Here is an 18,790-nt window from a genome sequence, read left to right on the forward strand (position 1 = left end):
TATATGTTAACCCTAACCTTCCCAAATCCTCCTAAATGCTCGTTGCAAAATGGAGGATTTTGCAGAATTGAGGCTACATGGCAAAAATGTGTGGCTGATTTTGGAGGATGCACTGTGTCAGGGTCTTAGGCTGGACCTTTTTTTGTTTATGCTCAGCCGTGCATACATTTAGGCCTAGATTATACTTGAAATCCTCCGCACTGCTCCAGGATGTCACTGCCTCAACATATTGACAGTGATTGCTAGAGGATTTTGCAGGATTGAGGCAGTGGTCACCCCTCCAAGGACCACATTCAAGAAATAACGGAAGATTTTGCAGGCTTGAGGCTGTATGCAGTTTTTACATGGAGGCAGTTGTAGGATTTTGCAGGATTGAGGTTGCATCCTCAGCAAAAATGCCTGGGGAGTTAGGGTTAATGAATGTCCTCTTTAAAAAAAACAAATGTAGAAAGTACATGTAAGTAAATGTCTACAAAGCAATATTCCTATGTTGGATACTACATGTAAATTGCAAAGGAATTGAATTTCTTCAAATTGAAAATGATTGTTGCACATTTAAACACATTTCTTTTCTTTATAAAATTGAACAAAGAAATTGACTGGAGCGGGGTTTGAACCTGTGACCTCCGGATTGCCGTTCCGGTGCTCTACCAACTGAGCTATCCAGCCCTATGTTGGCAGTTCCCAATTTGTCATTGTCTTTGTTCAATATTTTGGTCAGAATTCCTTGTCGCAATATCTGGCTAACCAGTTGCTTTAGAAATGATTTACGTTCAAGTTGGGCTCATGACAAGCTGGATTTAATCTAATTGATTGATTTCTTATTCCACCTGCTGTGTGGATTTCAGGAAGGGTTTATGGACCTTGCTGACAGTACACCCGGTGAAGCAATCGCTTACTTGCTGGTGGAAAGAACAAGAACCATGGATGAGCTGAGAGAGGCCAAACGAAAAGCGGCCAGCAGCCCTGGCGCGGCGATTACAACCAGCAAACAGGTTAGTCTAACAAAAAACGTGTTTCCATTGGACTTTTTCTTCTGTTGTAAACTTACCGTGACTCACTTTAAAAATGTCCTTTGTGTAATTCTTGTACCTATTCCCACTTGGACTTTTATGGTACTGTGGTAGCAATATAGTGCATGCAAATTGATGTCAAAATTGCGTGAGATTTTTCAAGAATACAGTACATCCAGGCACCATGTATACAAATTTGAAGCCTTCGTCTTAAATATTACTTTTGCTGTAATTTTCAGAAATTGATTCGGGGGGGGGGGGGGGGGGATAGGTAGTATTTTATAGCAAATATTGTTTATACACTGACTTATTTGGAGTTGCATGTTAGTAGATGCTAGAAAAACAGTCATATTCCTGTAGTCTGGTTCCCTGGCCCCACTTTAGATGAAACGGAGCAATTTATAGACGTCGGGGAATTGTAAGGTCAGGGAACCACTCTAGCTGGCTTGTACCTGTTCATACATACTACTGTACACACCATACAGTAGGTGTGTAATCAATTGCAAAAAAATGCGGACAAACTAAATTTGGTAAATTGGAGGCAGTATTGGAAAAAAAACAAGTTTTTTCCAATGCTGGTTGGTTGTCCAGCATTGAAAATTCATTCAGAAAGACCACTTTTCTTGAAAATGACAGCACACCAGGTGCCATGATTTTACAGGATGCTTAAGACTGTCATTCACTAACAGTCCAGTAAGTTATTTAGTAATAATTTGATAGTTTTGCAATGTTGTATATTCCCTTTAACTTGTTTGGTGGCTTGTAAAAAACAAGTCCTTCAAACGAAATGCTGCTACAGAAGATGTCATGTCAGGAAATGTAACATAAATTTGTTTAATCTTTAGCTGAACTTGTAAATTTGCTTTTGAATAAGGAATTTTTTTTCGAGTCTGTGATACTTTTGGAAAGTGGTTACACTTTCCTCATGAATGCAATGTATGGCTTTGAACCCTGACAGAATCAGGGTGCTTGTGTTCTTGGGCAAGACACTTTACTACAATAGTATGAAATATTACTAAAATATTACTAAATTATTATAAGCACAACAATATTAGTTTTATTTTTCAGATTCTTGCAAATTAAAAAAATAAACAGTTACAGTGGACCTGATCTGTAGATTTACATGTAGAATCCTGATGTCAATGTTATCTATGATCGTTATGTTTACTTAACATGTATCTAATGGGCGACCATAAAGTGTGACGCTACCTAGTGTAAACACGGTCATACACCCACAGATAAACTTGTTATACATTGCCCCTGACATGGGGTATACTGCCACAGTCTATCTGTAGTTGTTGTTGAAATTAAGTCGAGGGTGTCAAATTCCGCTGTGATATAATCTAAACGTGAAATCGGATACGATGTCAAGTGTCATTATAAAGCTGTGATCGTTCGAAAATGTGTCAAAGAAGTTTACTTTTTAGTACGAGGTAGAAAGATCAAACTTGATTTGCCGTTTAAAAATTTACTGTATATGTCTGTGCTATTTTCAAGTTTTGCCTTGAAAAAAACCCAGGTTTCTTCTGTAAATTGATATTTTTTTCAAGCAACACAAAAGTTATTCACTTTTGAATGAGAGATTGACCAAAAATATGGGCCCGCGTTTAGATATTGAATAATTACTTTGCGAAGTTAGAATTATTTGCAAACAGACTTTAATTAAACAGAGATTAAACTTTTCAATTTTATTCGGAATTCTGACTTTTGTAATTTAATAGGCCGCTCCGAACCCCGTCCTATTTTCTGATTTTTCTTTTTCCAAAATACCAAATCTAATTTTATCTCTGATTAAATTCTCGCAGGGTAGACTGGTTCCTGCCTTCTATCAGAATTGTCAATGTAGGGATTGGGGACCAGTCTATGTGTAGGGCGGATCTGTTTTTTCGCAAAAGTCAATATTTAGAGGGTTTCAGATTCCCAGAATAGAGAGGGAAAAATATTTTTACATTAAAATAAACACACAAATTGCAGGCATGCAATTTTTCCTCGGATCAGCTGATTTTTCTTGATTATTTATTCTCATTTCTGTCATGCAATATTGAAAAAACACTGTACAAAATCTTTTTAATTTTGGAATTTCTTCCTTTTTTGTGTGTGAATTTTTTGCATGCCTGAAATTGAAAATTAGTTTGGAAAAAGAAATTAAATATGTTGAAGAGCACAGACCATACATCCTTCAATTTCAAGAATTAAGTAGATTTAAGAAATACACCAAATTTATATTTGGATGAAAAGTTGTAGAAAAAAATGTATCAGGCAATTTGCATTAAATTAATTGAACTTTGGATTTTTCTTGAGGTTTGACAATTTAGCCTTGTGTCTGCATAATTTTTTTGATTTTTTTGCCTGATTTTTTTTTTAAGAAACAGCTAAGTTTTACACAGTTACATGTAACTGGCTGAATGCATGTTTTTGTTTTTATAATTTGTCACATTAAACTAGAAACGTTTTATTGCGGTCAGTGTTTAAGCTCAGTATTGCATGCTGTAAATTTTTTTTTGCTAATGTGACTGTAGTTAAATCCATAGGCCCTTTCACTCTGTCTGAAAATTCCATGTTGTACCTGAGTCGAACCCAGGGATATTCATGAAGCCCGTTCACACTAGCAGGAATTCAACACGGGTAAAATGAAGTAAAGTTTGTCAGGAGCCAATTTGGCCCATCAGGCCGGCGTTTATCTCCGGTTTCCGTGTTATGAAACGACTGAGAATATTTCTATTCCCCCTGGATGGGATGCCAGTCCATCGCAGGTCACTCCCCAGCTAATGCTGGTACCCATTTACAATGTATACTCCTGGGTGGAGAGAGGCAAGTGGGGGTGAAGTGGCTTGCCCAAGGACACAACCCCTGGATGGGTTGCTAGTCCATCGCAAGTTACTCCATAGCTAATGCCGGTACCCATTTATACCCCTGGGTGGAGAGAGGCAAGTGGGGTGAAGTGGGTTGACCAGGGACATAACATACGGCCAGCAGCTGGATTTGAACCCCTGACCCTCTGATCATGAGTCACAAACCCTAACCACTGGGCCACACTCCCCATGGGTAAAATTCAACCTCGGTCGGGACCAGGCGTGAGAGGCTCGACCCGGGGTAGAAAATCCAAAATCTACGACCATGTTCGATCGGACTCAGTTCTGCTCATGATGGATCACTGTTAATTTCACCCTGGGTAGATGAGACAAGAGTGTGAAAGGGCCTAATGAATGTGTGTCACTGTTTCGTTTGCATGTTGTCTTCGTTGTTTTAAGGTCCAAGAAGTTCTGGACAAAGAGAGGAAAATAATGGAAGACGAAATGCGGACAGAAAGAGAGAAAGTCAGGAAGATGAAGGATAGTATTGAACAGGTAAAACACACGTGGAAAAAAAAATGCTTGCCATCCTGAATTTTTATTCACAACAGTTAACATTCAATTAACTTTCAGTTTCTGTGATGAAACATTCGTTAACCACGAAGCAATTTCTGCAGGTTAATACTCTTACTGATCGTATTCACTTGTAAAATATCTGGTTGACTTTAACCCAGACACTAACGTCAACGTCACAGAGGTGTAAGTTTTATTAATGAAAATAATAATCATTTATTACAATGATAATACGAAAATTGCACCTTAGGAAAGCATTCCCATTGACTATTGCCTTTGGAAGACGTTCCCAAAACCCTCCCATAAGAAGATTTGAAAATCCTGCCCCCAAACTTTTTAATAAACTATTGTCAACCAAAGGAATTGTGTTATTTGTGACAATAGAATTTGTTTGAAAAATGGTAGTTAAATCATTAGGGAGAAATTAAAATGTTTCCCAAATGATCAGTGTCTCCCCAGTGTCAAATAATTACAAGTATAAAGTCCCCACCTACATTTATAACCACTTTTTCCATCACACGTCCAGTCAACAGTAAATCACAAGTCCTTTCATCACAAGTCCAGTCACAAGTACTTTTGGGGACGTATTCTCAATGAAGAACATTTGACAAAAGAATGCTCTGTTAGAAATTCTGACATTAAACTTGAGAAGACTTGTGAGGACTTGTGATATATTACACTTGTGAGGACTTGTGATAGACTCGTGAGGACTTGTGACAGACTTGGGACAGACTTGTTGTGACAGACTTGTGACAAACTTGTGATTGACTTGTGATAGACTTGTGATTGACTAGTGAAGACGCGTGACGGTGTGATATATTAAGCTTGTGAGGACTTGTGATAGACTTGTGAGGACTCTTGGCAGACTTGTGACAGACTTTGTGACATTAAACTTGTGATAGACTTGTGATGGACTTGTGATGGACTTGTGATGAACTTGTGATGGACATGTGATGGACTTGTGATATTTTTGTGAGAACTTGTGATAGACTTGTGAGGACCTCCAAAATATGACAGTGTTGAGTATTGTTAAAACGTTTCACTTTAACTTCATAATTGCATATGACATTTTTTTAATTGCTTAATATTCTGTCGAATGTTATTTGTATGCACTCACTTTTCTCTGCATGTCTGCTTTATCTCCCACTACCCTGCATGCTATGAACTTTGACCTTTGACCTTTGACCTGTCACCCGTGACCTGTGCTGTGTACCTTTTTGTGTTTGCTGCCCTCACAGATTTATGCTAAAGAGCTTAACAGAGTCAAAGCGGTGAGTTCACTAGTTAATTAACATCACCTCTGAAAATCACGAAGGCCTATCATAATATTGTATACTCATTGCTGTCTAATAGCTTGTGAGAAAATCATTTGTAAGCTATATACTCAGTGTGACTCGAACCTACGACCTCCTGCTTACTAGTGCAGACGTCTCACCACACGACCACAGAGCTTGCCAGGGTGGACTGGCTGGTTTGAATCACTGTTTTGTATGGTGAAGTGTTTGAGCTGGAGAATTTATTTATTAGAATCTCTCGGTCTTACGAAATTATGCCAGTGTAGAGCAAAAAAATGAACTTAAAAAAAGAGTAGATCATTTGCAGCTATCCAAAAAGTAACTGACCAAATTATTGTTGAAAAGCTTACTTGGTTTAAAGTTAGTAATGACACTAAACTCCCTGTGAAATGATTCTTTCTGGCATGCTGTCATTTTTAGGAAAACATTAAAAGAAGGTCATTTCCAATGATGCACCTTTTTGGAAGTTTCCTTTAGTACGTTTTTAATTTGGCAAAGCCATGAATGTTTGCACGCAAGTGTTGACACAACGCACATGCGCGCGGGGTTGCTAACATTGTAATTCGTCGGCTCAGTGCGTGACATCGCGTAGCTGCAATCGGCCAAATGAGAATGTGTCCCGGATGCTAATTTCGGGCGCAATTCAAAACATGACTCGGCAACTTTTGAATTGAGATCGAGATCCTAGAATATTGTGTTCTCAGAATATACAGCATTCACTGAGCTAAAACTTCATCAGGTAGTAGTTGTTGAGCACCCCGCATTAGATTTTGAGCACTTTTGTTCAACCAAAAAAAATTAATAATGCACAAATGATGTACTCTACCTTTAAATTAATTCCCCTGATGCAAACATTCCATAATGCAGAATAATTTAACCTCCCTTTCCCAGGATAACAAGCTAAAGATAACCAACTTGGAATCCCAGAAACGTCGTCTGGAGCATGACTCAAGACAGCATCATCAGAAAGCGAGAGACCTGGAGTTTGAGAACGAACGACTCAAGAAATCACTGGAGAGAGAGAAGAAAGAACGGAGGGAGGAGGTGGAGAAAGCTCAACAGCAGCGTGCAGGTCAGGCGCTCTCTTGTATTTAATGGTTGACCCAGAGGGCCAGCGTAGTACACAAATATTGACTGCTTCGAGTGGTGTAGTAAACCTAGCCTCCTGAGGTGATCCATGGACATTCTATTTTCCCGAGGCGAAGCTGTTGGAAAATAGAATGCTCCATGGATCACAGAGGGAGGCTAGTTTATACTACACCATGACATTAAAGCAGTCAATATTTGTTTTATAACACCTCTCTCACAGATTACGCATAGTATTAAGTGATAACTGAGTAATGTAATGTAAATACAATTAAAATGTACTTCAATTCGAATACAAAATTGGTTGAAATTTTACCTGCACTTTTCCAAACTAACCCTTTACGAAATGTTTGAACCTACAGCTCTGTAGTGCTAGTGCCTCGAGCAATTTGCGCAACTGGCACACCCGTACCCATACATGGATTTATGCGTATAGTTTGGTTGCTACAGGTATAGTACTTTGGTTGCTACGGGTATAGTACTTTTGGCCGTGCAAAGCAAGATAGCAAAAATAGTGAATGCCATGTGATTCACTCTCGGCCAATCAAGATACAGAATCTGTGGATGAGGTGTTATAAAGATCTCTATTTCACTGACTGACTGACTCCCCATGACTTACTGACTGACTATGACTTACTGACTGACTGTCACTTCTGACAATGTGACTTGGGCTGGATGCAGAGAACCAGGCAGTGCTGTCGTATAGGATTACCCCGTAGGGATTTACAATTTTAGCTTTTCAAAAAAAAATTATGAAACCTTTGAGTTTAGGCCTATACAATAAGTTACAGTCAACAAATTTTTTGTGGAGTCTGAAAAAGTCAAGACAACTTTCAGACTAACACAATTTGTAAAATAATTTTGTTCCCTAGCAACTAAATAGGTTTTGTTATTTTTTGAGGTCCTGAAAGTTGCATTCCCTGTGCTGTTTTTGAGTTTCATCAAAAAAATGTGTTCCTTTTCTAGCTTTCTATTTTCTAGCAATACGAATGTTATTGACTTTTAACTGAGATGTATACTAATATTGGCTCACGGTTAGCTATTGAATTATGACTAACAGATTTTAAATAACTTGTGGCCCAAAAATAATGCTGTTTTCATGGGATAGGCTGGTTCCCACCCCACAATCGATATCGATAATGTACATGTACGGACAGGGAGCCAGTCTGCTCGCAAGGCAGATCTGCTTGTGTCCAAATGAAAAACTTTTTTTTTCAGAGAGTTGCAGATGCCCCCCCCCCCAAAAAAAACCCAACAACAATGGATTTTTATTTGGAATAAAAATTGCAAGTTGTAGATTTATTAATAGAACAAAAATTGAACTTGTTGCAGAGCATAGGGAAGGAAGTTTAATGCAGGGTTCTTGCGGCCTGGGAAAAAACCTGGAAAAATCATGGATTTATTTTTTTCAATTTCCACGCCTGGAATACTTACGGAAATACATCCATAAAAATGACAAAAGTCCTGGAAAAGTCATGGCATTTTGTAAGGACCAGTTTATTTTCAATGTTAAACTTTGAATTCATTCATCATTTATTATTGGAAATCTGATTTTATCTGAGAAATTGCGACAAATTTGCTGCAGCAAGCATTTTGATTTCGAATGGGTCTTGGATTTTCAAAATTTGATCGTGGAAAAAAAATCATGAAAAAGTCGCGGGAATTTCATTGTCAGAATGGTGCAGGAACGCTGTTAATGTCAGAATTCAACCAAATTTTGTAAATAAGACCATTTGTATGAATTTTTCAGTAGGAACCATATAGCTACAGTGTTACCTTAGTGCATTGTGTAAAAGGCTTTATAATGCCCCATTATGTCTGCACACATTACAATAGATCCCGATATTCCACTTGATTGAACACTCACAAAACCCACAACAGAAGCAACAGGGCGATACACCACGCATATAATTATGATGGAGCGCATTGCTCAACTAATTACGACGTGAACTGTATGGCGAGTTACGCTGATGATCCATTACCTCAGAGCGCGTAGATGACGGTCAATATTGATGAATACTTTATTATGATATTTGGTTGGTACCAGAAAATGCCTGCGGTGTGCTTGATGGATCTCGTTTTAAATTTGATTCGGAAGGAATTATTATAATGATGGTACGTACAGTGTAAATGTAATGCTGATGACCTGCAGGTAAGTTTAGTGGGGGAAATTAGGGGCAAAAATTAACAATGCCAAAATACCGTTGTCTAGTTAAAGTCATAATATTATAAGATCATGTGCATTTATACCAAATGTAACTTACCGAATTATTATCAAAAAGCATACTTGGATTAAAGATTGTACTGGTACTAAACACCCCATGAAATTATATTGTTGAGCTTGCTGTCATTTAGAAGAAATCAAGAAATGTAGGTGATTTCCAACGATCAGTCAATTGACTGATTTTTGGAAATACAGAGTGCTACTGACGCAATCGTGTTTCGTGATCAAAAGGTTGTGCCATGGTTTTTCACTTTTTTTCTTAAAACTGTAATATCCCCTGAGCTGAAACTTCAACAGGTTAGGTTTTGAATATTCTTTGGACTTAAAGTGGTGTTATTAATGGAAACGAACAAAATGCATGAAAAGCAAATGATCCTTAAAGGGAATGTACATCATTGGCTTTTGCTGTAATTTTCATAAATGAACTATTTGAGGGGTTAGTATAATAGATCAAATATTGGTACACTGACATGTTTGAAGTTTTGTGTTCCAAAATGCTGGAAAAACCAAGAAAAACAAAAATGTTCAAGTAGTCTGGTTCCTTGACTCCACTAAAGATAAAATGGATCAATTCATAGATGCCGGAAAATTGTAAGGTACACGGATCCAGTCTAGCTGGCCTGCACCCGTTCATGAACATGTAACCAATGGCAAACAAAATTTGGCCAAAAAAAAGTGTAAAGTTGGAGCAGTAGTTGAAAAATGGTTAGGTTTTTCCAACGGTGGTCGGCCGACCACCGTTGGAAATGTATACAAAAATACCATTTTCTTGAAAATGACTTCACACCAGGTGCCATAATTTTACAGGATGCTTTAGACTGTCATTTACCAACATCCTAGTAAGGTATTTCGTAAAAACTTGGTAGTTTTATTTTTCGATATTTGCAAATGTTGTATATTCCCTTTAATTTGCACAAGTTTGTAAAATGTTTTTATTTGAAGCAACAAAATTGCTCAAAATATGAAATAGGGTTTCATAGCAACTAACCTGTTGAATTTGGTACCTCAGGGACTTAAAAAAAAAAAGAGAAAAAATTCACAAATTTGCAGGCTGCTTTAAAAAAAATCTATCTTCAATGATTGTATTCTTTCGATTGAAACCATGTCAGACGGAACAAATTCACAGGGTTTTGGGACTATCCCTTGTTACAGTCAGGGATTTAAATTCCACATTTCTAGGTCTGGCTAGCCAATGAAGATTATCAGCTTAGGATTATCAGCTTAATCCTCCGGGGCCTGAACCCCAAAATATTTTCCATTGTATTAAACTTTGCATAATGATTGAACAAGTGGAATGTGCTGGCCCACTATAAATTGGGTAGACATTCCCATGCTGAGGCCTCTGTTCACCATACCATCACGGGCAGGCAGACCACTGACATCACTGACACCAGTTCCTGTATACTCAAGTTAAGCTACCTGGAGTGGGCTCTATTGGCGTGGCTTTTTCTTTAGGGCTTGGTCAAAAGTGTATGCATGCAGGCGCACTTTGCCAAAATTTGACACGCGCTCAGTGAGAGTGCAATTATCACGACCCATGACGTCATGCAGCATGACAATGGCAGCCCAAATTCGTCCGAATTCAACCCGAAATTACAAGATAACTAGACCTCTGAAGGTAATGAATTCAACGGTTTCTTGATATTAAGCAGTTATACATTACTTGGGGTGATTTTAAATTGATAAAATATTTTCGATCTTGATTTGATTTTCGGCTCTCTTAGCAACGGACCTCTCCGGCCATTTTGCATACTTGACTGTGGCGGAGGATACAGTGGAAGTTCAGTATTTCCGCCACATTTATGGGGTTGAAGCCAAGATTACATTGGACTTAATTTTGTTAAAAACTTACTGCGAGTGATTGTTAGCATTGCATTTTGGTTATTTTTTTTCTGCATAAACTTTACCGTACCATGCTCTCGCAGAATCTTATGAGGGCGCTCTGCTGTTGATTTCCCACCTGAAACCAGTTGTGGTTGTGGAAAAACGCATCTGATAGAATCTCGCATAGCTAGACCTAGAATCTCACACGCGTAGTCCTTGTAGGGCTCGTTCAATGACGGCCATCTCTGTAGGAGAACTGCAACTGCGTATTTTACTGCGCATTGCGCAGTGTTGAAAATGTTCCAAACACGCGCGCTTGTTGCTCGAAATGTGTTCGAAATGCGACGCAGCCAATGCGAGTTGACGCTCAAAATGCCGATGCATGTGGCTGGTCTGTAGGAAATGACGTCATTTGAGAGAGACCTATAGGCCTCTGGTATACGTGTGATTCGCGGCGGTCAATATTGGTGACCCACACAGGAGTCCGCACGGGACTTTTCAGTGATGTGAAACTAAAACAAAGTGATTCTTCGGCAACTCAGTTGGCCCTGTAAAACTCACCGCTGCAGACTGTACATATGGTAAAACTAACAATAAGTCAACAACAGTTTTTGTTTAGCTCTGGTCGTCTTGCATGAAAGTCTTGCATGAAATCTATGAAAATGATCCCTGCCAGAGCTTAAATATTCGACGCCCAATAATGTGATGGCAATGATACATATATGGAACATATTTTTGATGTATACCTAGATTTATAGCGATTTGTAATGAAATACCACATTATCTCAATATAACTGCACATTTTTTGCCTCCATTTACAAACTTTTAATAAACATCTTTCCCAATTGTTGCAAACATGTTTTAGTTTGTTTGCTTTTTTGTTTTATAAAAAAATTTAGATACCTTTTTTGGAATCAAAAATATTGCAGCCTAGCTTTCAATGTCATCGCGACATCTTCATTCAGCATAGTGAATTAAACCACTACGGTCGTGTGACCACCTTTTGGGCGATCACAAACCAAATTTTCCTTATCAACGTGATGGAATTCAATATTATTAGTATACATGCTGCTAAAAACAATTTGGTAGAAGTTTGTGGGAAACTTTTGGGTATTTATTTTAGTTACTTTTCCAGGGACAGACAGACAGACCGACCACCAAGTAACATGTAGAAAGTCCTGCCAGCGTTTAAAAATTCTACTGCGAACACGACTTTAGTCAAGATGAATGGCATTATTATAAAGATTAACCCCGGTCGGGTAATTAATAACCTTGTATTTAATATAAGACAGCTCCCATAAGTCAATACAGTATGTTTAAGCTCGAGCCACTGTAGGTAAAATAAATAGAGACTTAAGCACACTACAGCGCTTTGTAAATACAAGTACAATAGATGACAGAACAGATGCCTTTTAAATTCATTGTAGTTAAGTATTGTGTAAAAAGACAAACATTCCGAAACTAAACCGAAATCAATCAGTAGTGTTGTCATGGCAACGAAGTGGACTTTGAGATTGTCATAAAATGGTGGATCCCGAAATATGATTTATTCTGTGTGTTTACGACTTCTACGCTGGATATTCAAACACCGTTCATTCACTGTGATATAGAATTTTTGATAAAAACCACATCAGCAACGGTACAAATTACCATTCACACCAAACAAATCAGGAATTTGTTGAATTAGTTGGCAATTTGTTGCAATGGATAGAGAAGCGATTTCCAACAAAATGGCACTCCAACTACAAGGATTGTGCCAGCCAAATAGCGGAAACTTTACCAAAGGTATTTCAGTTTATTTATTGGTGAAATGGCCAGGAGGACGACCTCTGGTGACGCAAAATCCGTGAGGCAGTAGAAATCCGCAGACACCGCCCCCATATGAACAGAGATGGAGGGTACGAGCTGGCCCACGTGTACGACCGCCTCCTGTCGTGTGACCAAGCCTGGTCACGTGACAGGTCACGTGACAAGTCACATGAGGGCTCGACAACGCCGGTTGATAAAGACACCGTGATGGTGTCGCAAGCTACTGATACGACCTCTGTAATTTAAAGAGGTTGTGGAATGCTCGAAGACATTTCCGTCATTTTTTGGATATATGTAGCCTAAGGTGTGATGAAATAAAAACGACTATTGTTTCTGTCATGAAATGAGTACAAAGGGTACTTTTGAGAGCTATATTTCAGGTCCTGTTTCGACCCGAACGTGCAATTTGTGTAAAAGTCGTCGTTGCGGGCAGCAAACAAAACACAGTAAATCGTGACGTAATAAACAGGACTCGTTTATGCTACTCTGCATCGGGAGTCCTGTTTATTACGTCACGATTTACTGTGTTTTGTTTGCTGCCCGCCAAGACGATTTTTACACAAATTGCACGTTCGGGTCGAAACAGGCATGACAGGACTTGAAAAACAGCTCTCAAAGTACCTTTTGTACTCATTTTATGACAGAAACAATAGTCGTTTTTTAATTTCATCACACCTTAGGCTACATTTACCCGAAAAATGACGGAAATGTCTTCGAGCATTCCACAACCTCTTTAAGTCCCAAAAAGGTACCTTTTCATTTTAATACATAACAGAAGATAGACTCACCATTTTCTGAGTTTTTTAATCATTTTTTTCCAGGATCTCCACGAGATCTGAATCAGTCGGAATCATCTCAGCTAAGAGAAGCAAAGAAGAAACTGGAGATGGAGCTATCATCCACCAAGTATCGTCTCAAGACAGGCGAGGAAGACAAGAACAAGCTCAACCAGAGAGTGAGTCACTTGTTTATATTTCTTATTTTATATTTCTAAAAATGTTCAATTTTTGAAAAGCGTTGGGAAAGCAACCTTAATCATGTATTAAAACTAAGCTCAGCTGTACATAGAATTAATTCAATGACAAAATTGCAGAGACTTGAATCAATCAGAGTCATCTCAGCTAAGAGAAGCGAAGAAGAAACTTTCAATTTGTATGCACATTTCCTTCTTAACCAGTTCACGCCGGGATTATTTTGACAAGAACGGAATGAGGTGAGGGATAACTTTTAATACTCGACCTCAAGCCATCGGGCGGGTTGAAGCCATCTCCCTCGGGCAGCACACTCATATTTCCGGCCTCGCACGCTGCGAGTGGGTAGCTGACAGATATTTCCGGCCTCGCTCCCTGCGTGTTTATCTGTCATCCGTTCCGAATACGGCAAAACTTTTGCGTGTAATAAACAGCCTCCAGTGCGAACTGGTTAATGGAAAAAAAAAATCTGGTTCTTGAAAAAGGCATTCCATAAATTTGTTTCATTCCAGTAAGTCTTGATAAAAAAAAACCCTGAAAAACAACGCAGAAGTAGTAAAAGCAAGTATTAAATTGTCACAACTCGAAATTGATTCATTCATATCTGGGAGACACTGTATAAATGGATGAGAGGTGTCTGCAGTGTGACCAATTAAAAGATGAAAAGTTCACATAGACAGCTCATCTTCTAAGCACAAAATCTCCAAATACCCAGTCAGCATCACCATTTTTAAGCCTACTATTATGGGAGAGTCTGACACTTTCACCCCCTCTTTTGACCCCTTTGTGTTCATGGAGGGACAGTAATGCCCCCCATTCAAGCCATAGACTCGTAGTATTGATTATCTTAAAATAGGTATAGGCTGCTCATCAGTCAGCCCTTACATAATCACAACAAGGTTTCAACAACAAAAAAGCTCAACGGTTTATCCCTGTACTTATACATGTACCAAGTAAAGTGAGCGGTCTTTCTTTCTGGGGCTGTAAGATTTTTGGAGCTCGTTGTTTCGGTTGATAAGGGAAGGCCAGGATAGGTGTTTGTTGATTGTTGTTTACAAACAACTAGTTGTGCGGATTTATAGGATAGTTTGAAGTCGTTCATGGAAGGAGACAACATGTCGTTCAACAAGATACGGGTATGTTGAATCGAGTGTCTTTCGATCTTTTTACAAAATTGTTTCGGCCTCTTCGTTTTTTTTAGGGTTTTTTTTTGCGTCTGTGGTATTTTCGGGTTTCACCTAAAAAAAAATAGAGTTTGTTTTGCAATCATGTTAATTGCTGTTCTTTTAGCAATGCAAAAGCAATTGACTTTTGAATGAGACATCCACTGAAAAAATGTTTAGATACGGAATAATTATTTTACAAATTTCAAATTATTTTCAGTCTGATAATAAATGAGTTCTCGCTTGGTAGACTGGTTCCCACCCTCTTTCAGAATCAATAATGTAGGTACTGGGAACCAGTCTAACTGGAAAAGGATCTTTTTATGCGCAAAAGCAATCTAAAATAAAAGTGCGGTTTTTTTTACATGGCTGCAAATGCCGAAACAAGAACAAAGGAGTTTTGTCATTTAAAATAAATCATTCAAAAATCAAAATTCATCAGGAAAAAAAAAATAATTTGAGAACAGACAAAACATCTTTAAGTGTTTTTTTAATTTTCTGAGCCAATATGTTTTGATTCCAGAATGCTATAAAAATATATGTTCTTCAGTCACAAATAAACTAGAACTTGAGCAAAAAAGCATGGTCGTTGTTTACAATGTACCATGCATAATACAAAAACAGGCAATAAAGACACTCTGTAAACGTTGTGTGCTGCCCTCTATTGATGCATGTGCTTCAGAAACAGTTGTATGCAAATGAGGGTATGCTCTGCCAAATATGCAAATTAGGGTGTGCTGGGAATATAATGGGAAGAACTGTCACAAAAAAAGTGTGCAGTAAAATGTTACAATATGCAAATGAGCAAAAATGTTGTGCGTTCATAATTAAACCAGAACAGCGGAAAAAGAGGTAATGTAATATGCTTGCACAAGAAAAAAAGACACTTTGCAAATGTGATGTGCTGCCCTCTATTGATACTTCAGAAACAGTTATATGCAAAGGAGCTGTGCTTGGAAAAAAATTGGCACAAAGAAACGTGCAGTAAACATAACGATAGTAAGAGGCTTCAAAAGCCACTTGAGATAATCTGTCCCAAACTTCCAAGAGGCTTGCAAATTCCTTTCGGCCAGTTAGTCTCAAATAAACCCTCGGAATTCTTTTGTTACCAAACGGTCGGATAACTGTAGTAATGTCGCCATAGCAACCAGAGACAATGTCTGCAAAGGAATAGGGACTTTCACAAAAATCAATACATCTCTTTTATTTTCATTTGTATGGGCTCCTAGAAGGCAGAAACCTAAGCTGTGGTTCGCAAAAGATTTTGTTAAGAAATTGCACATTAATACCCTCATTAAGTAGCTGAGAATACAACTTTTGCTTTTTGCAGTAATTTTCAGAAATGGATGGATTGGGGTTAATATTTTATAGCAAATATTAGTACAGTGATCTTTTGTAAGTTTTGTGTTCATAGATGCTGGAAAAACCACACCAAAAATGCTCTTCTTTTAGTCTGGTTCCCTGTCCCTACATCAGATGAAACAGAGCGATTTATAGATGTCGGGGAATTGTCAGGTCAGGGACCGCTCTCACCCGTTCACAGACGTGTAACCGATTGCAAACAAAATGTGGACTAACTAAAATTGGTAAATTGGGGGCAGTATTTGAAGAAAATAACTCAGTTTTTTCCAAGGATGGTCTGCCGACTGTCGTTGGAATTGATACAAAAATGCCACTTGTTGTTAAAATGACAGCACACCAGGTGCCATGATTTCACAGGATGCTAGAGACTATTATTAATTTACTGTCAAGTAATGTATATAATATTAGATGTAATTTTGTATTTTTTTTTTTTATGTTTGCAAATGTTGTAAATAGTCTTTGGTAGCGTTTGTCGGCCATTTTCAACAATTCAGTGGTATGGTTGGAAACATTTATAACTTTTCTTTATTTTTCCGAGTTGGCCTTCCATAGTTTGCCAATGGATGGGCAGCAAAATGTCTATTGCCTCAGTGGTTTCTGGTTAAATTGTTGATTGGGGTTGTGTTGCTGTCATAGAATGTATCATATGCATGATACCTCTATGTCTGTGGTTTTGCTAGGAACTTACCCTAGAAGAGCCTTTTGCAATAAGAAGAAAAGGTTATATTTCAAGTGTTTCTATTTTTAGTATCTAAAGTGGAACCATCAACAATGGTATAGGTGTCAGTAAAAGCGGCCCTATGTTGCATACTGAGTTGTGTGACCATGAAAGAAGTGATCACGACTTTCTGCTTTCATTCAACTAAGCTTTGGGTATTGCAAAGACTGGAGTTAGGGCCAAGTAAAAAAAAAAAAAACAGTTTCTCGTCCCCGCCTGCTTCCGTTTTTCCAACTGCCTCCTTTTCTTTTTTTACTTGCCAATTAAATTTCAAATCACAAATTTCTCAAAACTGCGTTTGACCGAATGTCTGTTAATATTCAAAACTAACATTTGCAACAGTACAAAGTTGCACGAAGAGTGCGCCAGTTACGATTTGCGTGTGGCAATCGGTATGGCACTGGAGTGCTTTGCAATGAGTATTTTTAACTGTAAAGTGCGTTAACCTCCCAAAAGGATGTGAACAATGAACCACCATCAACCAAAAAGGTACCGCCGACAAAAAAAAGGGGCACCTGACAATAAAATGCAGCAATTTACAATACAATAACATCACAGTTGTGTGTGTACCGGTATCTGCGAAGTGTTTTTATGCCCCGTGGCGAAGCCGAAGGGGCATTCTGTTTCCGCCTTGTCCTTCCATGGGTGGGTGTGTGGCTGGGTGTGTGTGTGGGTGGGTGCATGGGTGTTCTCGTGTAGTAAAGTTTTCGAGTTTGAAATTGAAGTTTCAAAATGCTCTTATTTTAACCAGAATTAATTTCCTGGGCTGAAATTTGGACTAAATATCCCTTTTCTAAAACTCTTCCATTTGCGACAGATCAACCTACCTTGGAAATTCCTAGTTTTTGAGTAAAATCCATATATCTATTTCGTGAAATTCTTGTGGAGACGTATTCATCTATAGAAATGTTCTTCTGGAGACGTATACAATCTTTTGTTCCCTATTGTGTGCATGTCTCCGTAAGGTAGTAAATTCCAGCACAAAGAAATGTCTCCACAGGAATACAAATTCCAGAATGGGTGGGTGGGTGTGTGTGTGTGTCCGGATATATCTTGTCAGCGCGATAACTTGAGAAATACTTAACATATGAACTTCAAATTTGGTTTGTGTATTGTTTTTGGTAATCCTAAGAAGCCTATTGCATTTGGGGCCGAAGGGTCAAGGTCACAGTGGCTAAAACAAAAGAAATGTTGTCAGCGCGATAACTTGAGAAATACTTTACATATGAACTTCAAATTTGGTTTGTGGATTGTCCTTGGCAATCCTAAGAAGCCTATCGCATTTGGGGCCGAAAGGTAAAGGGTCAAGGTCACAGTGGCTTAAACAATAGAAATCTTGTATTTATATTCTGAGATCATAGGGATTAATTCATATAAAACCTACAGAAAACACTAATGCTGTCAATGAATTACGTTCCATGTGACCAAGGTACATGTACATGTAAGTTGATGTTAAAAGAATGGTGTTATGTCATGGGAATAGTCACGGTTGCGGGGCATTTGTGTTTGTAAACACACCTGACTTCTTGTTATTGAATATTCAAATTGGCAAAAGCTCTTTGAATATTAGATTGTATCAGCAAAAGAGTCGAGAAAATGGAAGAGTCCATCTGCCATCTTTAAATATCTGTCATTTTGAAGGAGAAAAAGGGCCTCTTTCCTTGTTTTCAAAAAGCATGGACGATTAACAATTTTTTGTTTTACTTGGGCTAACAAGTTAGCCAGCGGTCCCTTAGAAGTTACTACGCTGAGAGAGATTTCTAAACTTGTATGGTACCTCAACCTTCCAAGGTTTCGCGAGATTTCAGCTGGCCGCTTTCAGAAAAGAAAAGCTCCCCGTAATCCCTGTCAGGTCTGATATATCACCTCCCCATATTTCACCCCCCTGAAACTTGTTCAGCGTCCCATTGCCTCATTATTACATGCACTACAGCCTGTTGCTCTTTATTTAATGCCTGGG

General features: G+C 38.4%; 1 protein-coding gene across 4 annotated transcripts in view; it reads left to right on the plus strand.

The window, feature by feature from the left end:
• LOC119732632 (myosin-10-like) overlaps window positions 1–18,790 on the plus strand; it is a 66,020-nt gene that overhangs the window by 20,785 nt on the left and 26,445 nt on the right. For 3 of the 4 annotated variants that reach the window (XM_038206249.1, XM_038206251.1, XM_038206252.1), the window contains exons 4-8: window positions 849–995; window positions 4,265–4,360; window positions 5,617–5,649; window positions 6,565–6,745; window positions 13,438–13,571. In XM_038206249.1, the coding sequence (XP_038062177.1) occupies window positions 849–995; window positions 4,265–4,360; window positions 5,617–5,649; window positions 6,565–6,745; window positions 13,438–13,571 (591 nt within the window). The remainder of the gene's footprint in view (window positions 1–848; window positions 996–4,264; window positions 4,361–5,616; window positions 5,650–6,564; window positions 6,746–13,437; window positions 13,572–18,790) is intronic. The other variant, XM_038206250.1, reaches the window with a different exon arrangement.

This window comes from Patiria miniata, unplaced genomic scaffold (genome assembly GCF_015706575.1).
Source record: "Patiria miniata isolate m_02_andy unplaced genomic scaffold, ASM1570657v1 HiC_scaffold_24, whole genome shotgun sequence".
Classification (NCBI taxonomy): Eukaryota; Metazoa; Echinodermata; class Asteroidea; order Valvatida; family Asterinidae; genus Patiria; species Patiria miniata.